General features: G+C 35.7%; 1 protein-coding gene across 4 annotated transcripts in view; it reads right to left on the reverse strand.

The window, feature by feature from the left end:
* PPP2R2A (protein phosphatase 2 regulatory subunit Balpha) overlaps nucleotides 1–22,213 on the reverse strand; it is an 83,890-nt gene that overhangs the window by 18,913 nt on the left and 42,764 nt on the right. For 2 of the 4 annotated variants that reach the window (XM_073892580.1, XM_073892582.1), the window contains one exon: nucleotides 14,655–14,749. In XM_073892580.1, coding sequence (XP_073748681.1) covers nucleotides 14,655–14,749 — 95 coding nt within the window. Of the gene's footprint in view, nucleotides 1–14,654; nucleotides 14,753–22,213 lie in introns of all 4 variants that reach the window. The other 2 variants (XM_025873804.2, XM_025873805.2) reach the window with 1 other exon arrangement.

Genomic DNA, 22,213 nt, shown 5'->3' on the forward strand with positions numbered 1-22,213 from the left:
CACCCCAAGACCACTGTTACAGAGCTCTGTTACTCTTTAAAGTCCACATTCAGCATTACCCAGCAAACCTCATCCCACAAACCCATCAACAATTGCCTCCCCTCCTTAAGTTAGCCTTCTTATGAGCCTAGCAAAAACTGTTGATTTCTTTCAGTTAGTATCAGTGTGAGTAAATACAGTTTAAACTACTGGAACGAGACTACTTGTGAACTTCTTCAGTTAACAGTGATACCTTCGCAAAAGTGTGAATTACAACCATGAAAGAATTTCATCTTTTAAACCTATTATCACATAATTAAAAATCTTTCCATCAAAAACATTAAAAGTCTAGTTCAAAGAAGAACCTATGGGAAAACAGTTTATAAAGGAAAGATATTACTGATAGTCAACTCTTCTAAAGTAACAGTGAATTTATCAAATGACATGTTTAAGATTACCTGATTTTAAGAATGGCTCATTAGTAATCGTTCTCCATATAGAAAGAAAACCTTATTGAATCATCAGCTTAAAAGCATGTTTTGGGTTGTTTTTTTCCAGTAGCTTGACTATCTGGATTGTCATTCATGATTCAGTTACATCTGAACCCTCTGAGAGCAATAGCAATTATTGAGTGAGTTTGCCAATATTAAGAATGCAGGGCATACCACAAAACATAATCCACACTGGGGATTAGAACCCTGGTCTCATTACCATACTTTCACACCAAATCAAATAGCCCTATCTTTAAATATGTATATGCTAATATTGCTTTAGAAAAAATTACATAAACCTTCTATGGAAAATTACTGTTTTAAAAGGTTTGTCATGCAGATGTTGTTGAGGATGCAGAGAAAGGGGAACCCGCCTACACTGTTGGTAGGAATGCAAGCTGGTGCAGCCACTCTGGAAAACAGTATGAGGCTCCTTAAAAAGTTGAAAATAGAGCTACCCTACGACCCAGCAATTGCACTACTGGGTATTTACCCAAAGATACAAACGTAGTGATTCGAAAAGGCACTTGCATCCCAATGTTTATAGCAGCAATGTCCACAACAGCCAAACTATGGAAGATGTTCATCAACAGATGAATGGATAAAGATGTGGGGGGTGTGTGTGTGTGTGCACGCATGCGCATGCACACACAGTGGAATATTATGCAGCCATCAAAAATTGAAGTCTTGCCATTTGCAACGACATGGATGGAACTAGAGGGTATTCTGCTAAGCGACATAAGTTGATCTGAGAAAGACAACTATCTTATGATCTCAATGATACGTGGAATTTGAGAAACAAGGCAGAGGATCATAGCAGAAGAGAGGAAAAAATGAAACAAGACAAAACTGGAGAGGGAGACAAACCACAAGAGACTCTTAATCATAGGAAACAAACTGAGGATTGCTGGAGTGGTGGGGGGTGGGAGGGATGGGTGATGGACATTGGGGAGGGTATGTGCTATGGTGAGCACTATGAATTGTGTAAGACTGATGAATCACAGACCTGCACCCCTGAAACAAATAATACATTATATGTTAATAAATACTTTCTTAACTAATCTATTTATATAATAAATATACATACATTTAAATAAAATATTTATATATTTAAAAATAAAATAAATTTAGAAGTGCTTTATCCTCAACACATGTAATAGTGCCTGGCATGTAACAGGCATTCAATAAAAATTTTCTAAGTGACCAAAAAGAATAAAGGGTGGTGCTGGTATGGTAAAGGAGGTTGGAATTAACCTGATAATTAGAGTATGGTGCAGAAATCAGAAGAAATGGGTTAGAGGTACACATAGTAAGACAAAAGGATCCTGAAAACAAACTCTTAGTTAAAAAAAGTAGGAAACAGAATGAGATGTGAGATATAGTATTTTTCCTGTACGCTGAAAACACAGTACACAAAAATGAAATTACACATTTCAACAAATTTCATAAATATATAAAGGATACTATATCATGACAAAGTAATGAAGCAAAGTAATGAAGACAGTGTGATAATGACATAGTATTGACAAATAAACCAATGGAATACAATAAAAGGCCCAGAAATAGCCCTGAATTACAACACAGTAGCACTGCTGAGCCAGGATGGTCTTATCATTGAATGGTTTTGGTCAATTTGCTATTATATGTAAGAAAATGAACTTTGACCCCTATTACCTCAAACCACTCATGTAAATTGATTCCAGGTGAATCAAAAATACAAATGTGAATGTTCAATAATCAGGTTCTAGGACAACACTGCCCTAGACAGCTTTCTGTAATGGTGGTTAATAGTCTGTATCTGTGCTGTCCAATATGATAGCCACTAACCACATGTCGTTACTGAGCACCTGAAATGTGGCTACTGTGACTAAGGAAATGAACTTGAAATTTTATTTAATTTTAATTAATCAAAATTTAAATAGTCGCATGGAGCAAGTGACTACCAATACTGGACAAGCACAAGTCTAAAAGATCTGGCATATATGTCTTCCTGGACCTTGGTGTACAGAAGTATTTCTGATACAAGGCAGAAAAAGCAGTAAGCTCAAGGAAATCATTGATAAACTGTATTGTTATTCAATACAATACAGTTATTCTATTAATAACCTCCATTTGTCAAAATCCACCATTGAGGAAAGGGAAAAGGTAAAACACAGAGTGAAAAATTCTTCCAACAAATACACCTGACAAAGGACTCATATTTAAAAAGTGTAAAGAAAATCACAAATCAGGAAGAAAAACGACAGACAAACCAGCAGGAAACATATGCACTTCACAAAAGATAATATCCAAATGGCCGGTAAACACATAAAAAGATGCTAAACCTCAGTGTTAAAAAAGTATAAATTAAAATTACAATACAATACACTCAAAACCTCCAGAATATTTGAAATTATAAAAAGACTGACAGTAACAAAGCATTGGCAAAGATACGGAACAGCCAGAATTTTCATACATTGTTCATGAGAATAAAATTGGCAGAACCACTTTTTACTCTTCTGTCTACCCCATGACATAATAATTTTACGCATGACTATGTGTACCAAAAAATACAATCAAGAATATTCATAGCTGCAATAGCCACAAACCGAAACAACCAAAATGTATACATCTACAACATAATGGACAAATTGTGGTATAGTAATACAAAAGAACATTATATAGCAATGTATGTGAGCAAATTACTTCTATACAAATGAAATACTGAGCAAAAAGGTCAGATACAACACTTACTGTCTGATTCTATTTATTCAAAGTTCTAAAACTATAGATCAAATTAAGTGTTAGCAGACAGGCTTATAATTAGGTTTATAAGGGGAGGAAGGAGAAATTAGTGACTTGGAAATGAGAAGGGTTATGTGGAAGGGTAGGAAGTTCTACTTCTTTTTTTTATTTAAAGATTTATGTATTTCTTTTAGAGAGAGAGCGTGCACATGTGAGTGGATGGAGGCGCAGAGGGAGAGAGAATCTCCAGCAGACTCCCCATGGAGCGCAGAGCCCCACTTGGGTCTCAATCTCATGACCCATGAGACCAAGACCTGAGCCAAAATGACAAGGTGGACACTTAATCAACTGAACCACCCAGGAAGCCCATCTATTTCTTGACCTAGATGTCTTCTGTGTGATAATCTACTAATGCTTTGTGTGCTTTTTTGAGTATATTTCAATAAAGTGTAAAAAAAATATATATATAGCACATAAAAGGTGCAGCCACTTTGAAAACAGTATTGGGGGGGTTCCCTGAAATAAAACTATCCTGTGATCCAGCAATTCTACTCTGGGTATATATTTCAAAGAATTGAAAACAGGATCTCAAAGAGATTATTCACAATAGCCATGTGGTGGAAGCAAACTAAATGTCCACTGACGGATAAATGAATAAAGAAAATATGACATACAAACACACATGAATATTATTCAGCCTTAAAAAAGGAACTCCTATCATATGCTACAACTTGGAGGAACCATGAGGAAATAATGCTAAATCAAACAATCTAGTCAGAAAAAGACAAATACTTCATGATTCCACTTATATGAGGTATTTAAGTAGCCAACTTCATAGAAACAGCAAATGAGAATGGTGGTTGCCAGGGCCTGGGAGGAGGAAGGGGGCAGGAAGTTGTTCAGTGGTTATAGAGTTTCAGTTATTCAGAGCTGGGGGAGGTGGTTTCTAGCGATCTGTATGGTTGGCGATACTGTATCATAAACTTGGAAACTCTTGAGAAGTTCCATGTTATATGATATTTTGCTATAGTTAAATAACAACACAGCACACAAAAACAAAATACATGTTACAAGAATACACTGAAATGATCATTCACGTAGGGAGAGGTGAACGGGAGCAGGTGATGTGCAATGTACGTGTGCCTGCATACCAGTGTGCACAGGTTCGTTTCCTTGAAGAGGGGATCTTGCTATGTTATGTCATGCACTCAAGTAGGCCCCTGAGGTTTAAGCAAACCAAAACAAAATAGAAAACAATAATAAAATCCAATGGTGTTAGAACCAACTAACCATTTGACAAGAGGATTGGAACTTCATTTCTTATACAAAAGTAAATTCCAGAAGGAACAAATAAATGCTTAAAAGTAAAAGCAGCAAAATAACAGTACAATGGTGAATTTCTATGTATTTTGACAATGAAAAAGAACTTTTTAGTATTAAAAACAAGAGCAAAGAGCAGAGAAAGGCTGATATCTAACTTAAGAAGTAAGATATTTAAATGTTAAAGAAAGTATACCAGTAAGAAAATTGTATCTTAAGATAGCAGGTTACGGTCTTTCATATACATCCTTAAAAATCACTAGGAAAATGCATCTATTTGACCTGGAGCAGTTCCTGCATGCTGCTAAGGTTTCCATTACAGATGAAAGAAAAAAGTTTCCTTGTCCTTTCTAATTGTGGCAGCCATGATTGAACGGGGGAATACGGGGTCGGGGCGGTGGGGGAATCACGAGGAAAAAAATATTAATACCTTTCCTTGAAAGATGGCAAAGGTCAAAAGTTGGCAATTTATATAAAAAATGGTGAGTAAATATGTATAACTGCTCATTATCATTAGTAATCAAAATCAAGGAATAAGGTTTTGTCCTTAAACTGATGAATAAAAAAAAGTTTTAATGTTCCTCAAAATATGGACAAAGTCATACACTACTGGCAGAAGTATAAATGTATACAGCTTTTCTGCAGGATAATCTGTCAATACTTATTGAAAGCCTTAAAAAATATAAATACTCAACAATTCCACTTCAAAGTATAACCTAATGAAAAACAATGTATGCAAAGATGTATCAATAACTTAATAAACAACCTCGATGTCCATCAAGTGAAATATGAAATACTATAGAGCCAATTACATTCAACGGCAGATCAATGTTTCTCAACCATATTAATTTATGCACAATGCTTCCTGCTACCCATCCTCTGCAGTTCCCACAAGCTACATGCTTATTGAACTGTTGTCACTCAAGTTAGAAAAACAGACTGGATGTGTTCTTCCAACTATACAGGCACTCCTTTCCATTTAATAGTTGGAACAGTCTCATCACTTCCCTGAGAATGAGATTAACCTGAGTAAACATCAACAGATATAAAAACTAAAAGTTATAGAATGACATGTTCAACATGATTCTTTCCCATTCTGCAAAACAGTAACAAAAACACCGAGAACACACAGAGACAGATTGGTCCTTACTCATGAGATGGGATGATTTGGATTTTTATCTTTTTCTTTGTGAAAATAATACAGTTTTCATATTTTCCGTGATAAACATATTAAGAATAATGAAGAATTAAAAACAATCTTGGAAAAAAAGTCACCTGCTATTCCATTAACAGCTAATTCTAAATATAAATAACTGCACTTGTGCTTTTACTAACTTCCTTCTTTTTAAATGAAACCCTGAAAATGTAGATTTCCTTTGCTCCTCGAATACTTAAGTTTTAGAAAAAATTAAATGTATTTTAATCATCTCATATAAATGAGAATGGATATTTTTTAAGCTTCCAAACAAAACACTACTAAAACTTAGTTACTGTTTAGTAATGCTCCTTTAATCTTGTATTTGTAACAGGCAATCATCTGTTTTCTATTTCAAAGTATTTTAAAGTTTGAGAGACTTGTGAAAAGGACCATTCAGGGAAGTGAGAGAAATGGTACAAAATCACTTCATATCTGATAACAAACCACTATCAATGTAAACAAGTGGAACTCTCCAAAATAAAGCGAAACACAACACAACCAATGATGTAAAAAGAAAACAAAGAAATGTCAAACATTTTCTGATCACAATGACAGTGATGGAATACTTGAGATTTTGCAGGAACTTACTAAATTACATTCAGTAAGTTGTGTGTGCCCCCTCACTTAGTGCCTACCATATACTATACTAAGAAACATGCACTTTAGACAACTTATTAGACTGTTAAGGAGTTGGTTTCTCTAGGATACAAGATTCAGTAGACGGACCCCACTTGGTGTTATATTTACAAAAAAAAAAGGAAGAAAAAAATTCTTTCTACTCATTTTGTCTGTTTTTACCTCACAGTCATTAAATACAATAATCCTCAGACCTCGCTTTCTTCATGTGTTAAACAGAATTTGAGAATTAAATGAGTGGGTAATGCTTAAGTATTAGTTTTTCTTCCAGATAGGGACCAAGTCCAAGCAATCCACATTCTGCCTTTCAGAGACTACATGATATAGCTAAACATACAATGGCCTGGAATTCAAGGCGCCTAAAGTCAAGTTTCTCAAACTGGGAAACCTGCAACACACTTTATTTTGACCAAGTTATTTATTTTGAAAAGAGCATAAAGAGATACTTGAGAAAGAAACAACTTCAATAAATTTCAAAACCTGTCTATACAAGTCAATTACAATATGGGAAAAATGAGGGGCGCCTGGGTGGTTCAGTCAGTTAGGCATCTGCCTTCTGCTCAGGTTATGATCCCAGGGTCTTGGGATCGAGTCCAGCATTGCGCTCCCTGCTCAGCAGAGAGCCTGCTTCTCCCTCTTCCTCTGCTGCTCCCCCTGCTTGTGCTCACTCTCTCTGTCGAATAAATAAAATCTTTAAAAAAAAATGTTCTGTTTGATAAAGATGCATTTAAAACAATCACTGTAGAAAGATTTTCAATAACTATGTTGGAATAACCTGCCTGTCAATTTGGGAGTGGGCAGGGAAAGTGGAGGAGGGGAAGATCTCTAAATCATATTAATTAGGGTAATAAACTTCAACCAGATAATGAAATGAGAACAAATGAAATATGAGTAAATGTCTAAGTAATTTAGAGGCAGGACACCAACAACAAAAACAAACAAAAAAGTAAACAAAACTTAAAGGCAGCCAATCTACAAAACTGCAAAACACGGCCTCATGAAAAAGCTTATTCTCCTCACAACACATGGCCTATACGAATCAGTTTAACAAATTACACCATCAGAAAAACAGGGCATAGAGCAAACAATTTTAAGAATTGCAAGTATTAAGAGGTTAGGTAAAACTAAAACCCAGTAAAAAATACCTTTTTAACTACCAATTTGTTAATTTTATTTCTTATCTTTATTGAGAAATTTTCGAAGTATAAATTGGTAAAATTTACTAGAAGAGATTTGGTCAATGTAAGAATAAAAATGTTCACAACCTTAGCTCTAGCTACTTAACTTCTATAAGGTTCTAAAGAAGTTATAAGTAATTCAAAGATTCCACTACAAGAATGTTTTTATAGTGTCATTTATGACAGAAAATGAACAGAAAGAACTAAACACACTAGGTAGTATCTAACAATAGTCTACATTAAATAAATTTCAGTACATGTCTGTAATGGAGTATCATATAATCATTAAAGATGATTTTAGAATCTTTTATGTGAGAAAAAAAAAAACATACCACCCTACATGTATTATAACCTCATTTTAGAAAGATAAAACTTTAGTAACACACCAAAAATGTTGTTTTTGTTTGGTGGTTATAGGTACTTTCTTTGCCCCTTGACCACATTTCCTAAACTATCTATGATGAGTATGATGACATTTTTTTAAGATTTTATTTGAGAGAGCGAGAGCGAGCGAGAGAACACGAACAGCAGGGAGAGGGAGAAGCAGGCTCTCCACTGAGCAGGGAGCCCAACTTAGGGCTTGAATCCACAATCCCAGGATCATAACACAAGCCAAAGGCAAACGTCCAACTGACTGAGCCACCCAGGCATCTCCACGACTTTTTAATTAGAGGGAAAAAATTACTTGTGAGAAAAATGCAATTAAGAATACATATTGTATGAGGCTGAGGAGAAGATGGCAGAGGGAAGAAAAAGTAAATTTTAAAATTACTGGGTATTATCAGTTTCATAGATCTCGATCTGTTGTTTGTTGTTGGGATTTTGGGAGGACAATATAAGAAATATGGTTAATTCAAATTTCTGGGCAACGGGTAAAGTGAAAAAGTAATTTTACTTTAATATGTCAAAACATCCTTTCAAGATCTAATCTAGTGTAGAAAAATAACACTTAAAGGAATTCTACTTTGTCTAACAGTTGTTTAGTGACATTCATATACGCTCAGCAATCAGCAAAGGTACTTTAAATGATAATCCACTTTTGAAAAATATAATATTATAAATGAGACAGAACCTCAAGTTAGTAGGTAGTTGATAAATGAGTGACAGCTGGTTGGAAAGAAATGTGGACAACAGACAGCTGAACAAGAGAGGTGGCTGGATGAATTCATGAACAAACAGAACTATGAGGACTACAACTCCAGGTATTTAAACTCTCAATCCAAACTCTAAATTTTTCCCTCCTTAAGCCTACCACAGAGAAGACATCATTCATTAATGGCTACTATTAAAAAGTCAAGATCCACTACTTTCCTCAATACTATAAAGTGATGAAACTGATTCTCCTGTGTGATTTATACCACTTAGGCTCATTACTTAGAGAAGTCAGATTTTCTTCATCTGTTAAAAACAATATTCAACGTTGTGGGTATTCTTCCCATTTATACAGAATTAGCTTTTACCCACCTTTGCTAGATGTGTGATCTTAGAAAAGTTAATTTTCTTCTCTAATTTCAATTTATAAATTGGTAATAAACTGAGAGACAGATAGGAAGTGTGCATACATCTTTACTATTTTGCTGTGAAGATTAAGTAAGATTTAGTGACCTTGGCAGAGGGCCTGGCACAAAAACTACTGTTGCTATACCCAAGTCAGAATGGGAAAAGCCATGGGCAGGGAAATAGGACATGCTGATTCTAGAATAAGGGTTCACCTTATTAACTGTATGACTTTGGATGAGTAAACCTATCATCTGGGCCCCTCTCTTTATGGGTAAAAGGAGACTACATTACCAGAGATTGTTAAGTTGAGGCCCACATACTACCTATCCATGGATAGGACCCAGGGATTCTGTGAACTTAGATGTGGTGGAAGTTTACATATTTTCCCCACTAATGTCCAGCTGAAATTCAGCATTTCTTTCAATTATGGATAGAGGAGATAAACCATATTAGCAGTACCTGTGACTTTGTCACTTATAGAGATGACATGTTTTAAAATCATACCCCAGCTGCTGTCCACAAAAAAACACGTATTACTCAGTAAGTGTTTTAACTCTGAAAAACATTTTTCAATATAGTTTCCTTCTAATCCTATGTATTTATACATTTAAAACATTCTGAGAAGTCCAAAGAATTGATCAGGCTGCTGAAGAAATCCATGACACCAAAGGTTGAGAACCCTTGAAAAACTCTATAAATAATTTTTGCACTTAATTTCTACAAATGCATCATAAACTAAGATTTCAATACAGGCAAAACAAATTCACAGTTAACTTTGGCAGAAGGTAGTAGTAGAAAGGACAGAGAAGGCTTCTAAAGTGCCTGTAATATCTCATTTCTTGATCCAAGGAAGAGTTACACAAATGTGTTTGTTTTGTGAAAATTCATAGAACTGTACACACTTGTGATTCTGTGCATTTTTCTCTATGTATCATATGATCTTGGGAAAACTGTTTAAATGTATTTTTAGATAATATAAACTTGAAGCTGTATTTTGGAGCTTTTATCATTGTCCTGGTAGTGGAATGGAGACAATTTCAATTTTGCATTTTCTATCAGGTGAAGTCCCCAAAGGACTTAAAAAAAAAAAAGTAAAAGTGGAATCTCAGGCCTCCAGACATTCTGATTTAGTGGTTCTGAGACACAGTCTAGGAATCTGCATTGAATACATGTTCCCAGGTGATTCCAACATTTTGCACTCTGAAAAACACAAACTTAGATCAAAGAGTGAATGAAAAATGAAGACAGTGAAAGCCTGGTAGCTTAGAAAAGAAATCTCATTTTACAGATACGTTGATTTGGAAGTTACCACAGTGGTATTTTCTTGAACTCGTGTATTCTTTCTATAATATTCCTGACAGATGGGCATCCAGCTCTTATGCATTTATTTCCACGTACAAAAGAAACTAATCGTTTCTTCTCACGCGAATCTCTAAATATCAAGACTCTACATCATCTCTTCTCCTGGCTATTACAGCCTCAGTCCCTTTGACCATTCCACACTGACACTGCTAAATTTGCTGTTCTGATTGGTGCTCAGTAAATACCATGTTAAGTGAATGCTGCCACATCACCCTAGAACAGTGAGTGGGTTCTATTCCTTCGTTTAAACATCAAACTAAACTCCTTTGTATAGATACTGAATTCTGTAAAACAACATCTTGTTGATTTTGAGCCCCATTCTAGTCTTTCCAAATAATTTAAAAAGAAAATCCAATATTAAACCCATACCCATCTTTTATGATAAGCATGCATTTCTAAGGTTTCTTCTGTATCCTGTTAAGGAGTTTTAGGAATACCACATAAGAACAAAAAGAGAGAGGGGACGCTGAGTAGCTCAGTTGTTAAGTGTCTGCCTCCGGCTCAGGTCATGATCCCGGGGTCCTGGGATCGAGCCCCACATTGGGTTCCCTGCTCAATGCGAAGCCTGCTTCTCCCTCTCCCACTCCCCCTGCCTGTGTTCCCTCTCTCGCTGTCTCTCTCTCTGTCAAATAAATAAATAAAATCTTTGGGGGGAAAAAAAAGAACAAAGAGAGAGAAAGGGGAGAAAATTACTAGCACTCCTAGAAAACAAAAAACAAAGGCTGTATAATAATCTAGGAAGAACTGAAAAAAAAAGTCTCCCTTTTCACCTTTCTCCTTTAATTGTCCCTTTAAAAAATCACCCCCACACACTTAAACTTACCATGTACATCAGAAAGCCTCAGAGAAAACTGAAGGTCTGAGCAGTCCAAAGTCAATAGGAACTGAGCTATTTCAACAACTGCTAACCACCTAATTTGAGCATCCATAAAACAAAGCTCCCCTAAAAAATATAGAACACCAACCACACCTAACAGTGGCTTGGAATCTCCCAAGAAAAACTTTATTAATATTTTCATTATCAAAAAAAAAACGTATCTCACCATCTACTTTGTTGTGAAAAGCTATTACGTATAAGCTGTGACCTACTTCAGGACATGCTATAAACACTGGATTGGATATCAAAACACGATAGGTGGGATGCCTCATGGAAATCATCTTACCCTTGTGCCTCTATTTTCCTACATGACCTTATTCTATCAGGAGATTCTATCAAACAGAAAACTGTAAGAACATGTTAGTTATGTTACAGGATCACCAGGCTGAAATACATTTGAACTGAATGAAGACCCTACCCTCTAAATGAATACCCAGTTTCCTTGGGGAAAAGAGGGACAGGCAGCAAGAGGTACCCATGAGGATGACAGGCAGGGGTCCTGACACATCTGAGGTGTAACAGAAGTGAGACAGAAAGGGGAGTTAAAAGGTGTCAGTATGATTTGCCAATTAAGTGAAGTTCTCACCCAAGACAGGTGAGAAGATAAAGCCACAATAATGCAAATGCCACTGTATTTTGCAAAGAGAGCTAGCGTCATCATCAGAGACTAAGAAATGCTCCACAGAGAGGCACCAGTGTGCCCTGAAATGTATGCATAATAGCTGTGATTGTTAGAAGGTGGACTGAAATTTAGAAATAAAGTTCTAATTCCAGAGCTCTATTAAACTAAGCAATGTAACCTGATACAACTTTTCCTGTGATTATATCTAAAAACTAGAAAGGACCACCTTTAAGTTATCTTCCACTTTTAAAACTATAACACTGTTTTACAGATACAATAGGTATGAATTCATAAAAATCTAATCTAAATATATTAGGTACTGATATAAAGATGCCTCTAGATGTAAGCAGCACATACATTATCAGTGACGTAAACTGTCCTAAAGACAGCTCTATACTAGAATCTCCAGTATAAGATATGGCTTAAAAATGTGGAAAATAAATTAGGTAATAGGTACCAAATTAATATTAACAAGATCAAGTTTCAGAGGAGGAAATCAATCATTACATCATCATTATTTAATCTATCACTTAAAAATACTGATACTCACACTAAGTAATTCTCAGAGGACACACTACTAATCTCAAGTTCCAGATAATGAATTGGTCTTTTAACTTTTTTTTAAATTTTATTTCTATTATGTTATGTTAATCACCATACATTACATCATTAGTTTTTGATGTAGTGTTCCATGGTTCATTGTTTGCGTATAACACCCAGTGCTCCATTCAATACGTGCCCTCTTTAATACCCATCACCAGGCTAACCCATCCCCCAACCCCCCTCCCCTCTAGAACCCTCGGTTTGTTTCTCAGAGTCCATTGTCTCAGTTTGTTTCTCAGAGTCCACAGTCTCTCATGGTTCATCTCCCCCTCCGATTTACCCCCCTTCATTTGGGAAAAATGGTCTTGAATTCTCAAATGCAGTTAAGAATGATAGATAAAAGTGGCCCTTCTCAAAAAGTCATTTTGCTAACTCCTCCTTATAAGGGCATATATTTTAAATATCAGTACTTTAGAATCTTTGATAGCATTTCACAAAAGAAATATCTGCTTCAAATTTTTGGCCTTGTTTTCCAATACAAGTAAAATGTTCAAGCAGTTTCAGTAACTCTGTGTTAGACCTTTTATTCCAATTTAAGGTATTACTGACAGCCTTCAACTATTACTGAGTACATTTATCAAAACCCTACTACATTTATTGAAAGCTCCAAACACCTTTCTTTAAAACAAAAGCAAAGTGTAGACAAGTTATTAACTTCTAGGAAAAAAAAACACTCAAGGGCAGAAAATGCTTATGGGAAAGCCAGCTCAAATTCTGAGTAACAAAATTAACATTCATATTTTGGTTATTTAACATGAAAGGCATTGAAGAATACAGAAAAGATGACATGTCAGAAGTTTTGGGTTCTAGTTGTTAGTTCTGCCACTAACCAAGTGATCTCTTAATATCTTGACTTTCTCATTTGTAAAGAAAGGGAAACTGTAATGATCTGTTAGGTTCCATTTCAACTCTTAAGTATTTCAAGATTCCTATGGTCAAGATTTTAGTTGCTTAAAAACAGGAAAAGAAAATTGATTTTGCCCCCCCTTCCCACAAGAACAGTCTCTGACAAGAAAAGCTTGAGTCTTTTCATATTGTCTTCCAACCAAAAAAATAATAAATAAAAGGAGACATATTTAGTGTTTGTGCATCTTCTAATCAGACACTATTAATCATTTTTTTTTAAAATTAAATTACCTACCTCACTGGGGTGTTGTGAGGATTAATTCATTAGTGTTTGTAAAGCACTTTGAGATCCTCAGGTCAAAGGCGCTATAGAAGTGCAAAGTAGTAGTATTATTACTAGATTCTTTGCTTATTTAAGGAACTTCACAATCCTTTAAAACCTAACTCTGTTATGATTTAGACATCCATTTGTAAACCCTTGCAATTTATGCACATTAACTCTTTTTGGGTATATAGACAGGGACAGGATGTTTCAAAACGAATGATTTTAAAAAAGGTTTCAACTTTGATCTACAAATGGAGAGAAAGAGCAAGGGAAAATCTAGTGTGACAAATTTTGTTTAGCATAAAATTTTAGTGAGAAGTCTTGTCAATTAGATTTAGAAGTGTGCCTAAGCTATACCCAAAACAAAACTCACTTTAATCTCAAGAGTCTGCAATGAGAAATTCCTTTCTTCAAAGAGAAAAGGAAACAATTGTCAAATCAACTCATTTTAAAAGGGGTACTGAGCTTGTAAATTATATTACATGGGTATATATGCAATTGTCATTTAAAACCCTTTAATTTAAACCACAGTAACAGTATTAGTATGAACTGATGTCAAAATAAGTGAGCAGCTTTTTCTTTAAACTAGCCTCCCACCCCCAATTACACAAAGCAAACTAGGCACTGAGAAGAGAACAAAAAAAATTTTGCTTTATGGAGTTTTTTAAAAGAAAAAAAAAGGGGGGGGGGCCAATGCTTCAAAACCAGTTAAAATCTTGGATTAATTCCACCACTTCCCACTCCTTTCTCTAACCAAATCTTCTAACAAAGCGCTGTGTTTTTAAATCAAAACCACACACACACACACACACACACACACAAAGCTAAGAGAGGCAGAGCTATCTATCCATTGGATATTTTGCTTGAATAAACAGGTACTTCTTTAAAAGAAAAAAAAAAAGCCAACATCCTCTGATGAAATACTTCAAGTGCAACAGAAGTTCTAGCCCCAAAAGCAACCTGAAATTTAGATATTAAACTTTAAACACCTACCTCCTGCTCCTGTTGAAAGATGACGACTCTACCACCTTTATCTCCTGTTGCTAGTAATTCTCCAGAATGATTAAATTCTACTGTAGAAATTATATCTGCTGTATAATTGAAACAAAAACAAAGAAAAGATGATGTTAGTTCTTCTTTCCCAACTTACCAGTTTCAGAACTTAGCATGTTTTTCCTAACACGTTGGAAGCCTACAGATCAACCTGTCATCAGAAATAAGTAAATCTAAGATTCTTTCATGCATGTTTTGGTTCTCCAAAAAAAATCCTCTCCACAATCAATCAATGAGACTATTTTAATAAGAACACAAGTAATAAATACTTAAATACTAGTGGTTTACTGGTATTTCACTAAAATGATGAATGTAATCCAATTTATGAAACATTTTGATAGCACCGTTTAACAATAATTATGCTAATTTTCTTTCTCATATACTTCTGATAAGCTTCTTTATGCAAACCCAAAGGCAGCCTAGGAAATTAAAGCAGATATAACTGAAATGGGGGGAAATTTTAAATGTAAAAATGATTTCAGATGTAATTTTAACAGTAAAATTATTAATTCAAATAATGGCCTCTTAAACAAAAGTCTGCAAACAGACACACACATAGCAGAAATGCTTTGTGCTATGCACCTTCCATATGCACAGCTCTTCTTGTGGCTCCCAAACACCACAAAGACTACTAGAATTGGTCATGTTACACCCAAAGTCAGTGCTAATTTCGCAGTAAGATCAAATAAGTTATAGGGTTTTTCACTTGCTTTTTGACACCAGAGCCATTTTTCTAAAGAAAAAAAATCTAAGTTACAGAATTAGGCATTAAGATAAAGCAACTACACTATAAAAATTACCCCTGTTAACTAACAAGTTCTTCATTATATATATAAAGTAGTACGCCGAATTCGGAAAGACTGTCATATGCACTTGAAATAAGTAAACTTTTCCTACAAGAGAAGGGTCATTTTCTGGTATTAGCTCACTGTAAGAATTTAAGCATGTTGACTTGATATAATAAACAACACTGTATACCTTAAATCTTTAAATTACTGACAAATGTATCATTTTATAGTTTTTAGTTATTTTTTTCAAGACCAGTTTGATTTTGGAAAGCTTTCTTCGCTTTTTCCATTGTCTAGGTCCAAGACACTTGACCTTTTTGAAACACTCTGAGAATCTACTCAAAGTTACACATGCTGTGCCAGAAAACTGCGTTATGTTTTAAGTGTGTACAAAAATTTGCATACACCTTCAGATGGTATGGACAGCACCCTACTTCCAGGTTAAAAACCCAGAAGCACCCCCATGGTCAGCGGTATCAGGAGGAAAGAGTAAGTTTAGTGTTTGCATATGTAACATAAAGGTGTAAAATTGAATATATAAACATAATACTGAAAAGCCATTCTATTTTTTATTAAGTTTTTTATTTTACTTCCAGTATAGTTAACATACAGTGTTATATTAGTTTCAGGTGTACAATATAATGATTCAACAATTCTATATATTCAGCGCTCATCATGGTCAGTGTACTCTTAATCCCTTTCACCTGACCCATCCCCACCAACTTACCCTAACATGCTTTATTTTTTAATTTTATTGTTATGTTAGTCACCATACATTACATCATTAGTTTTTGATGTAGTGTTCCACGATTCATTGTTTGCGTATAACACCCAGTGCTCCATTCAGTACGTGCCCTCTTTAATACCCATCACTGGGTTAGCCCATCCCCCCACCGCCCTTCCCTCTAAAACCCTGTTTGTTTCTCAGAGTCCATAGTCTGTCACAGTTCATCTCCCCCTCCAATTCCCCCCCAATACTATCTTTTTTTTTTTAACATATATTGTTTCAGAGGTACAGGTCTGTTACACAATTCACAGCGCTCACCAAAACACATACCCTCCCCAGTGTCGATCATCCAGCCACCCCAACCCTCCCATCCCCCACCACTCCAACAACCCTGTTTCCTGAGATTAAGAACTCTTCGTATCAGTGAGATCGTACGTTACTTGTCTTTCTCTGATTGACTTATTTTGCTTAGCATAATACCCTCTAGGTCCATCCACCTCGTTGCAAATGGCAAGATTTCATGTTTTGATGGCTGCGTAATATTCCATTGTGTGTGTGTGTGTGTGTGTACACACACACACACACACACATCTTCTTTATCCATCCATCTATTGATGGACATCTTGACTCTTTCCATAGTTTGGCTATTGTGGACACTGCTGCTATAAACACTGGGATGCATGTGCCCCTTCAGATCACTACATTTGTATCTTTGGGGTAAATACCCAGTAGTGCAATTTGCCATGCTTTATTTTAAACAAATACCCTCAGTAAAAATTTTATTTTTCTTTTTCAACAAGAAAGTTTTTTACTTGAAGCATACTTCAGAATACATGGTTCTAAAAATATATATATATAAAACATTCCATCCAAGAAAAACAGAATACACATTTTCTTCAAGTACACATAGAAGAATCCCCCAATTAAATCACATAAAAAGAGACCTAACAAATATTACAAATTTAAGAAGACTGAAATCATACCAAGTATATTTTCCAATCACAATGGTACAAAACTAAAGATCAACAATAAAACAATGTTGGAAAAGCTACACTGTAAATATTATTTAATATGTAAGTATTAAACAACACACTACTGCACAAGCAATGGGCCAAATAAGAAATCAAACATAAAAGCCATTCTACTGGGTGCTCTGTACTGTACTTACTTCTGTACTGAATATGTTAAAGAGTTAAAAACATACACAGTCCCTGCATTTAAAGTACATTAGAGTACAGTTTGAGACAGAAAATAAGTAGAAGCTAACAGTATCAGACAGAATATATGGACTCACTTATTTGAAGGTTAGGTTCTAAAATTGGGGAATAAGGTAAAAATCATACATAATAAAATTATCTTTAGATTCAAGCCCCTCAGACAAACATAAATTCTTTCTGCTATCAGTCCAACTCAGCCAATTTCCCCTACTGCAAGGCTGGTTTATGGTTTCTTTGGCTAATGCATCAAATGAACTACTTAATTTGAATATAAAGTCATGCTACACCAAAAATATCCATGAACTCTAGGACTCTTGACTTGGTAAAATGCTCACACCTAACACCAGATTCATCTTCCTGTTCATCCAATGACTAATAGGCAGGGTTGGCTCAGTATTTAAATTATTTCATCTTTTTCCCAGGTACAAACTGTTGCATTCACTTAAAGAAATCACAACTCCTTGTTAAGTAGATAAGCTGTCATGGCTATAACTTAAGAAGGGATAAGTCAATGATGATGGTATGAGTAGGCCTGACTAGCTTCCCTGCTGAGTAGTGAAAAGCACGAGGGACAGGTATGCTCCAAGATGGGCTCGATTTCCAACGGGGGAGAAGTCTTGATCTTCCTTAGGTGATCTGGACAGGAAAAAAATCTAGAGATGATTAAGTCAGAAAGGAGGTCATTACAGTAAAAGGGCTGAAGAGAGATGTGGGATGGGGATGGTGGTGATGGGGAGTCTACACCTATATAATTCTTAGAAGACAGAACAAGGATCAAGTAATAAAGCAGCCTTTATTACACTACCCTCCTCCCCTACCCAGGTACTAAAGACAGTACTTATTGACGAAGCAAGTTATAATGCAGTCACTGAACATGTGATAGGGAGGGGAAGCAAAGAGACGCGTGTGGGTCTGTGTCTGTGCGCATGTAAGAGAGAGAAGGGGAAGAGGGAAGAGGAGGGAGAGAAGAAGAGAAAAAGACCAGTATTTTAGTGCAAGCTGCAACAAGAATAAGACATCTATTCTTACATATGTTAACTAACTAGAATTTAAATAAAAATTTGAAAAAGAAAAAAAAACAGACATCTGTTCTCACAATGGTCACTCATCCCAGGAATGGTTATTTTACAACAACTAGAATTCCAGAGTAAAGTTTATAAATGCTTAATACTGAACCACCTTTGCAGCAAGGGTACAAAATTTTAACAGGTACACTGGAGAGGCTGAGGAATCCTAGAAACAACTAAGCAACTGGACTAAGTATCGAGAGAGGCTGAATGTTAGGGAAGGGCAAGAACAACATACCATACACTACAGAAGTCAACCCACCTTAAATCCTTTTGGAAGGAAGAGAAATAATGGGCGAAAGGTATACAACTTTCTCAATTTACAGATACTCTTAAGATACTGTTGTTTTGTTATTACTCATCTTGCCAAAAGCCAACAAACAAAGAGAAAACTTTAGAAATAGTCAACAAAACCACTGCTTAGTTGAATAGTGTAAAGCAACTGTATTTGGTGGAGGGGTGGGTGGATAAGACTTGTGGCCTCCTTGCTGTGATTTTTATACTTCATGTATTTAATATAGCCATATTTCAGATAAGTAAATTATTTTCCTGGTTTATATGATGGAATTTAAATAGGCACTGTGTCAATGGCGTTCCTTCGTCCCCTCCCCTCAAAAGAAAAGAGCTACCATGATTTCTGGATGCTCAATCTTCTGCACAAGCGTAAGAACCATCAAACATACACAAGCACCTATTAAATCTCCAAGTCTGTGGATGATGCTTTTTAAGTTTTTTTGACTTGTGAAATGCCAAGATCTCACAGGGTCTCACTGAGAATATGACATATGAAAGGGAGAAATAAAAGGAAGAAAATCAAATGCTGCTTACAGAATCACAAAACATCCAGGAATCACTTATGAAGAACACTATGAAACTGAGCTTTGAACTGCACGTGCCACAGCATACTGGCATGCCAGGAATGGGTTATGAGTTTGACTGGATACTGCAGAGCACCCAAATCTGTTACCCTCCTATCACGAACAATCTATTTACCTCAGTGTGCCATACTGAACATAACTGCTTTCTAGGGGCACCATGATCTGCAAAAGGTGAGGAAGAAGCATGGCGTGCTCCCATATCACACTATACCCCAGCAAGGTTGGCCAAATACAGGTATTAGTTTTTGGAAAATTGTAATAAATCCACTTCTAGAAAAAATGTATCCTTCTAATGTTTCATACCATTTTTAAAAAATAGAGGTGATGACTGTAGAAAGTCCACAACAGTGCTGTTCAACAGAACTGTGTTAGAATGGAAGTGTCCTGTATCTGCACTGTTTAATAGTCATCACAAGCCACACTTGGTTCCCACACTGAACAGACGAAGTCTAAAACATTACAGGGTGGACACTGACTTCTATTGCAAAGCCAAGAATGCTGGACCAAAGATAATTTTGAACCTTTGAACAATGAGCTATGGGTAAAATAAAACAACTATCTTACAACACATGGACTGCTGCCCCAAGGAGCAGCAGGATGAAAATATGTGTTTCATGAAAATTTAGATTCCTGGATACTAGTTTTAAAACGAACTATTAATGAAAACTCGAGAATGCTTTACTTTTGAGATTAAGGTAAGTATAACATACTTTTAAAAAGCAAAGACATTAACCTGTTATATGAGACATACTACTAAACTCAAGGGATGGCCCATCAACTGGGCCATATTCTCCCAAACCAATAGCAACAAACAACAAAAATCAAAGAACAAAAACTTCCTCTTTTAAAGAAAAAAATAAGGTATTTCCTACGGCCAATAAAAATGTTATTTCACAATGAAAAAACAGCCTGTGTTAATCTTATAAAAAGAACATTCTAATTTAGTTAATAAAAGGAAAGGACTCCCTTTCAACTGCCCTCCTGTCCACTAAGTCAACACAGAGCAATTTTAGGCAGAGACTGAATTCCAAGCAACATAAAGACAGCACTTAAAGGCACAATCAAGTTTTTAGTAAGAAAACTTAATGTTTTTGTTTTTGACCTTTATTGTTAAATCTTATACACTGTTAATAAAAACCAAGGATTTATAATGTATTATATAAAATGAAACTCATTTCTTCCAACATTTTCCTTTCCTTCTAAACCATCAGTAGCCAGGTTTCATTCGAAGGCAAAATAACTGCTTTCTTTTGGAGGCGGACTGGTAGTTTGGTGGTGGTAACCGTGACAATGGTTATTATTATTGGTCTGTTTTTATTTCACCAGACATAATGTTTCCTTCTTGTTACCTATCTTCCCTATTTCTTAAGTGGTATAATAAACCGGGTACAGAAATATAACATTCTCAGCATAAAGATCAGACAAGGGAAAATTTATGGTATATATACATAGTAGTAATGAACAATAACTGCCATATATTAGGTGAGCAAATAATTATTAGCTCTGACATGTGGGTGAAGGTGAGGATGAGGGTTAGGATTGGTCTTTTGCTTCTGGCCATGAGGGAAAACAAGACAATCTGGATGCATCCTCTTGCTGGGAAGGACTAGAAAATGGGAACAAAATACTTTTCAAAATACTGTTGAACCCTTTAGACAAGAGAATGGAATTGTGTATTTAACCCACTTTACTTTTGGACAGTGTAGTCAGACGGGAAGAATTCAAATACAGACCAGCACTCTCACTTAGTTGTGGAGACAGAAATGGGGGGGGGGTCAGAGAAAGCAGAATCAGCTGGAATTTGTGGCAGAGTATCAAAAGAAAGTTGGAGGGATTTACAGAGAGGACACTTAGGATCCTTAATTGAATACCCATCTGAGCATTCCATAAGGCCTAGGAAAGAACCACCAAAAAGCTTACGAGGGCTCAGAATTGTTAAGGATCCCTACCAGCTGAGGGGCGCCTGGGTGGCTCAGTCGTTAAGCATCTGCCTTCGGCTCAGGTCAGGATCCCAGGGTCCTGGGATGGAGCCCTGCTCTGCAGGAAGCCTACTTCTCCCTCTCCCACTCCTTCTGCTTGTGTTCCCTCTCTTGCTGTGTCTCAGTCAAATAAATAAATAAAATCTTTAAAAAAAAAAAAAAAAAGGATCCCTACCAGCTGGAACAGAGAAACCTCATAATTAATGAGGCACCAGATAAAGTCTTCAGAAGAGCATCACCTTAGTAGTGACTAAATCAGAACTAAAGACTGAATTTGTCCTAACAAAGCTAAAAGTAAACTTTTCTAAAAGAATCAAATTTACTTCAAGTAACGATGTGCTAGAATAAAATCCAACACTCAACAATGTAAATTCACAATGGTTGGCGTCCAATCCAAAATCACCAGAATGTAAAGAAGTAGGTTATGTGACTAATAACCAGAAGAAAAATAAACCAACGGAACCAGAAATGACAAAAATGATGGAATTAATAAGATCCCAGCAGACAAGAACCTTGACACAGCTGTTGTAAATATGCCCCAAAACATAGAATTATGAACATGTTGAGAAATATAAAAGACAAAGAAGGAACACCCAGAAATGAAAAATATACTGGATGACATTAACAGATGAGATACTGCAGTAGAAAAGATCAAGAACTTGAAGGGATAGCAATAGGGGAGGGGAAAAAAAAAAGGCAGGAGCAAAGCAGGAAAAAAGAACAAAGACCTGACTTGTAGGATACTAACGGGTATCTACCATATGGGTCACTGCAGTCCCAGAAAAAAAGGTGGGAAATATATATATATATATATATATATATATATATATATATATATATATA

The sequence above is a fragment of the Callorhinus ursinus genome, unplaced genomic scaffold (assembly GCF_003265705.2).
Source record: "Callorhinus ursinus isolate GAN/ISIS: 27379988/994484 unplaced genomic scaffold, GSC_fseal_2.0 scaffold4, whole genome shotgun sequence".
Taxonomy (NCBI): Eukaryota; Metazoa; Chordata; class Mammalia; order Carnivora; family Otariidae; genus Callorhinus; species Callorhinus ursinus.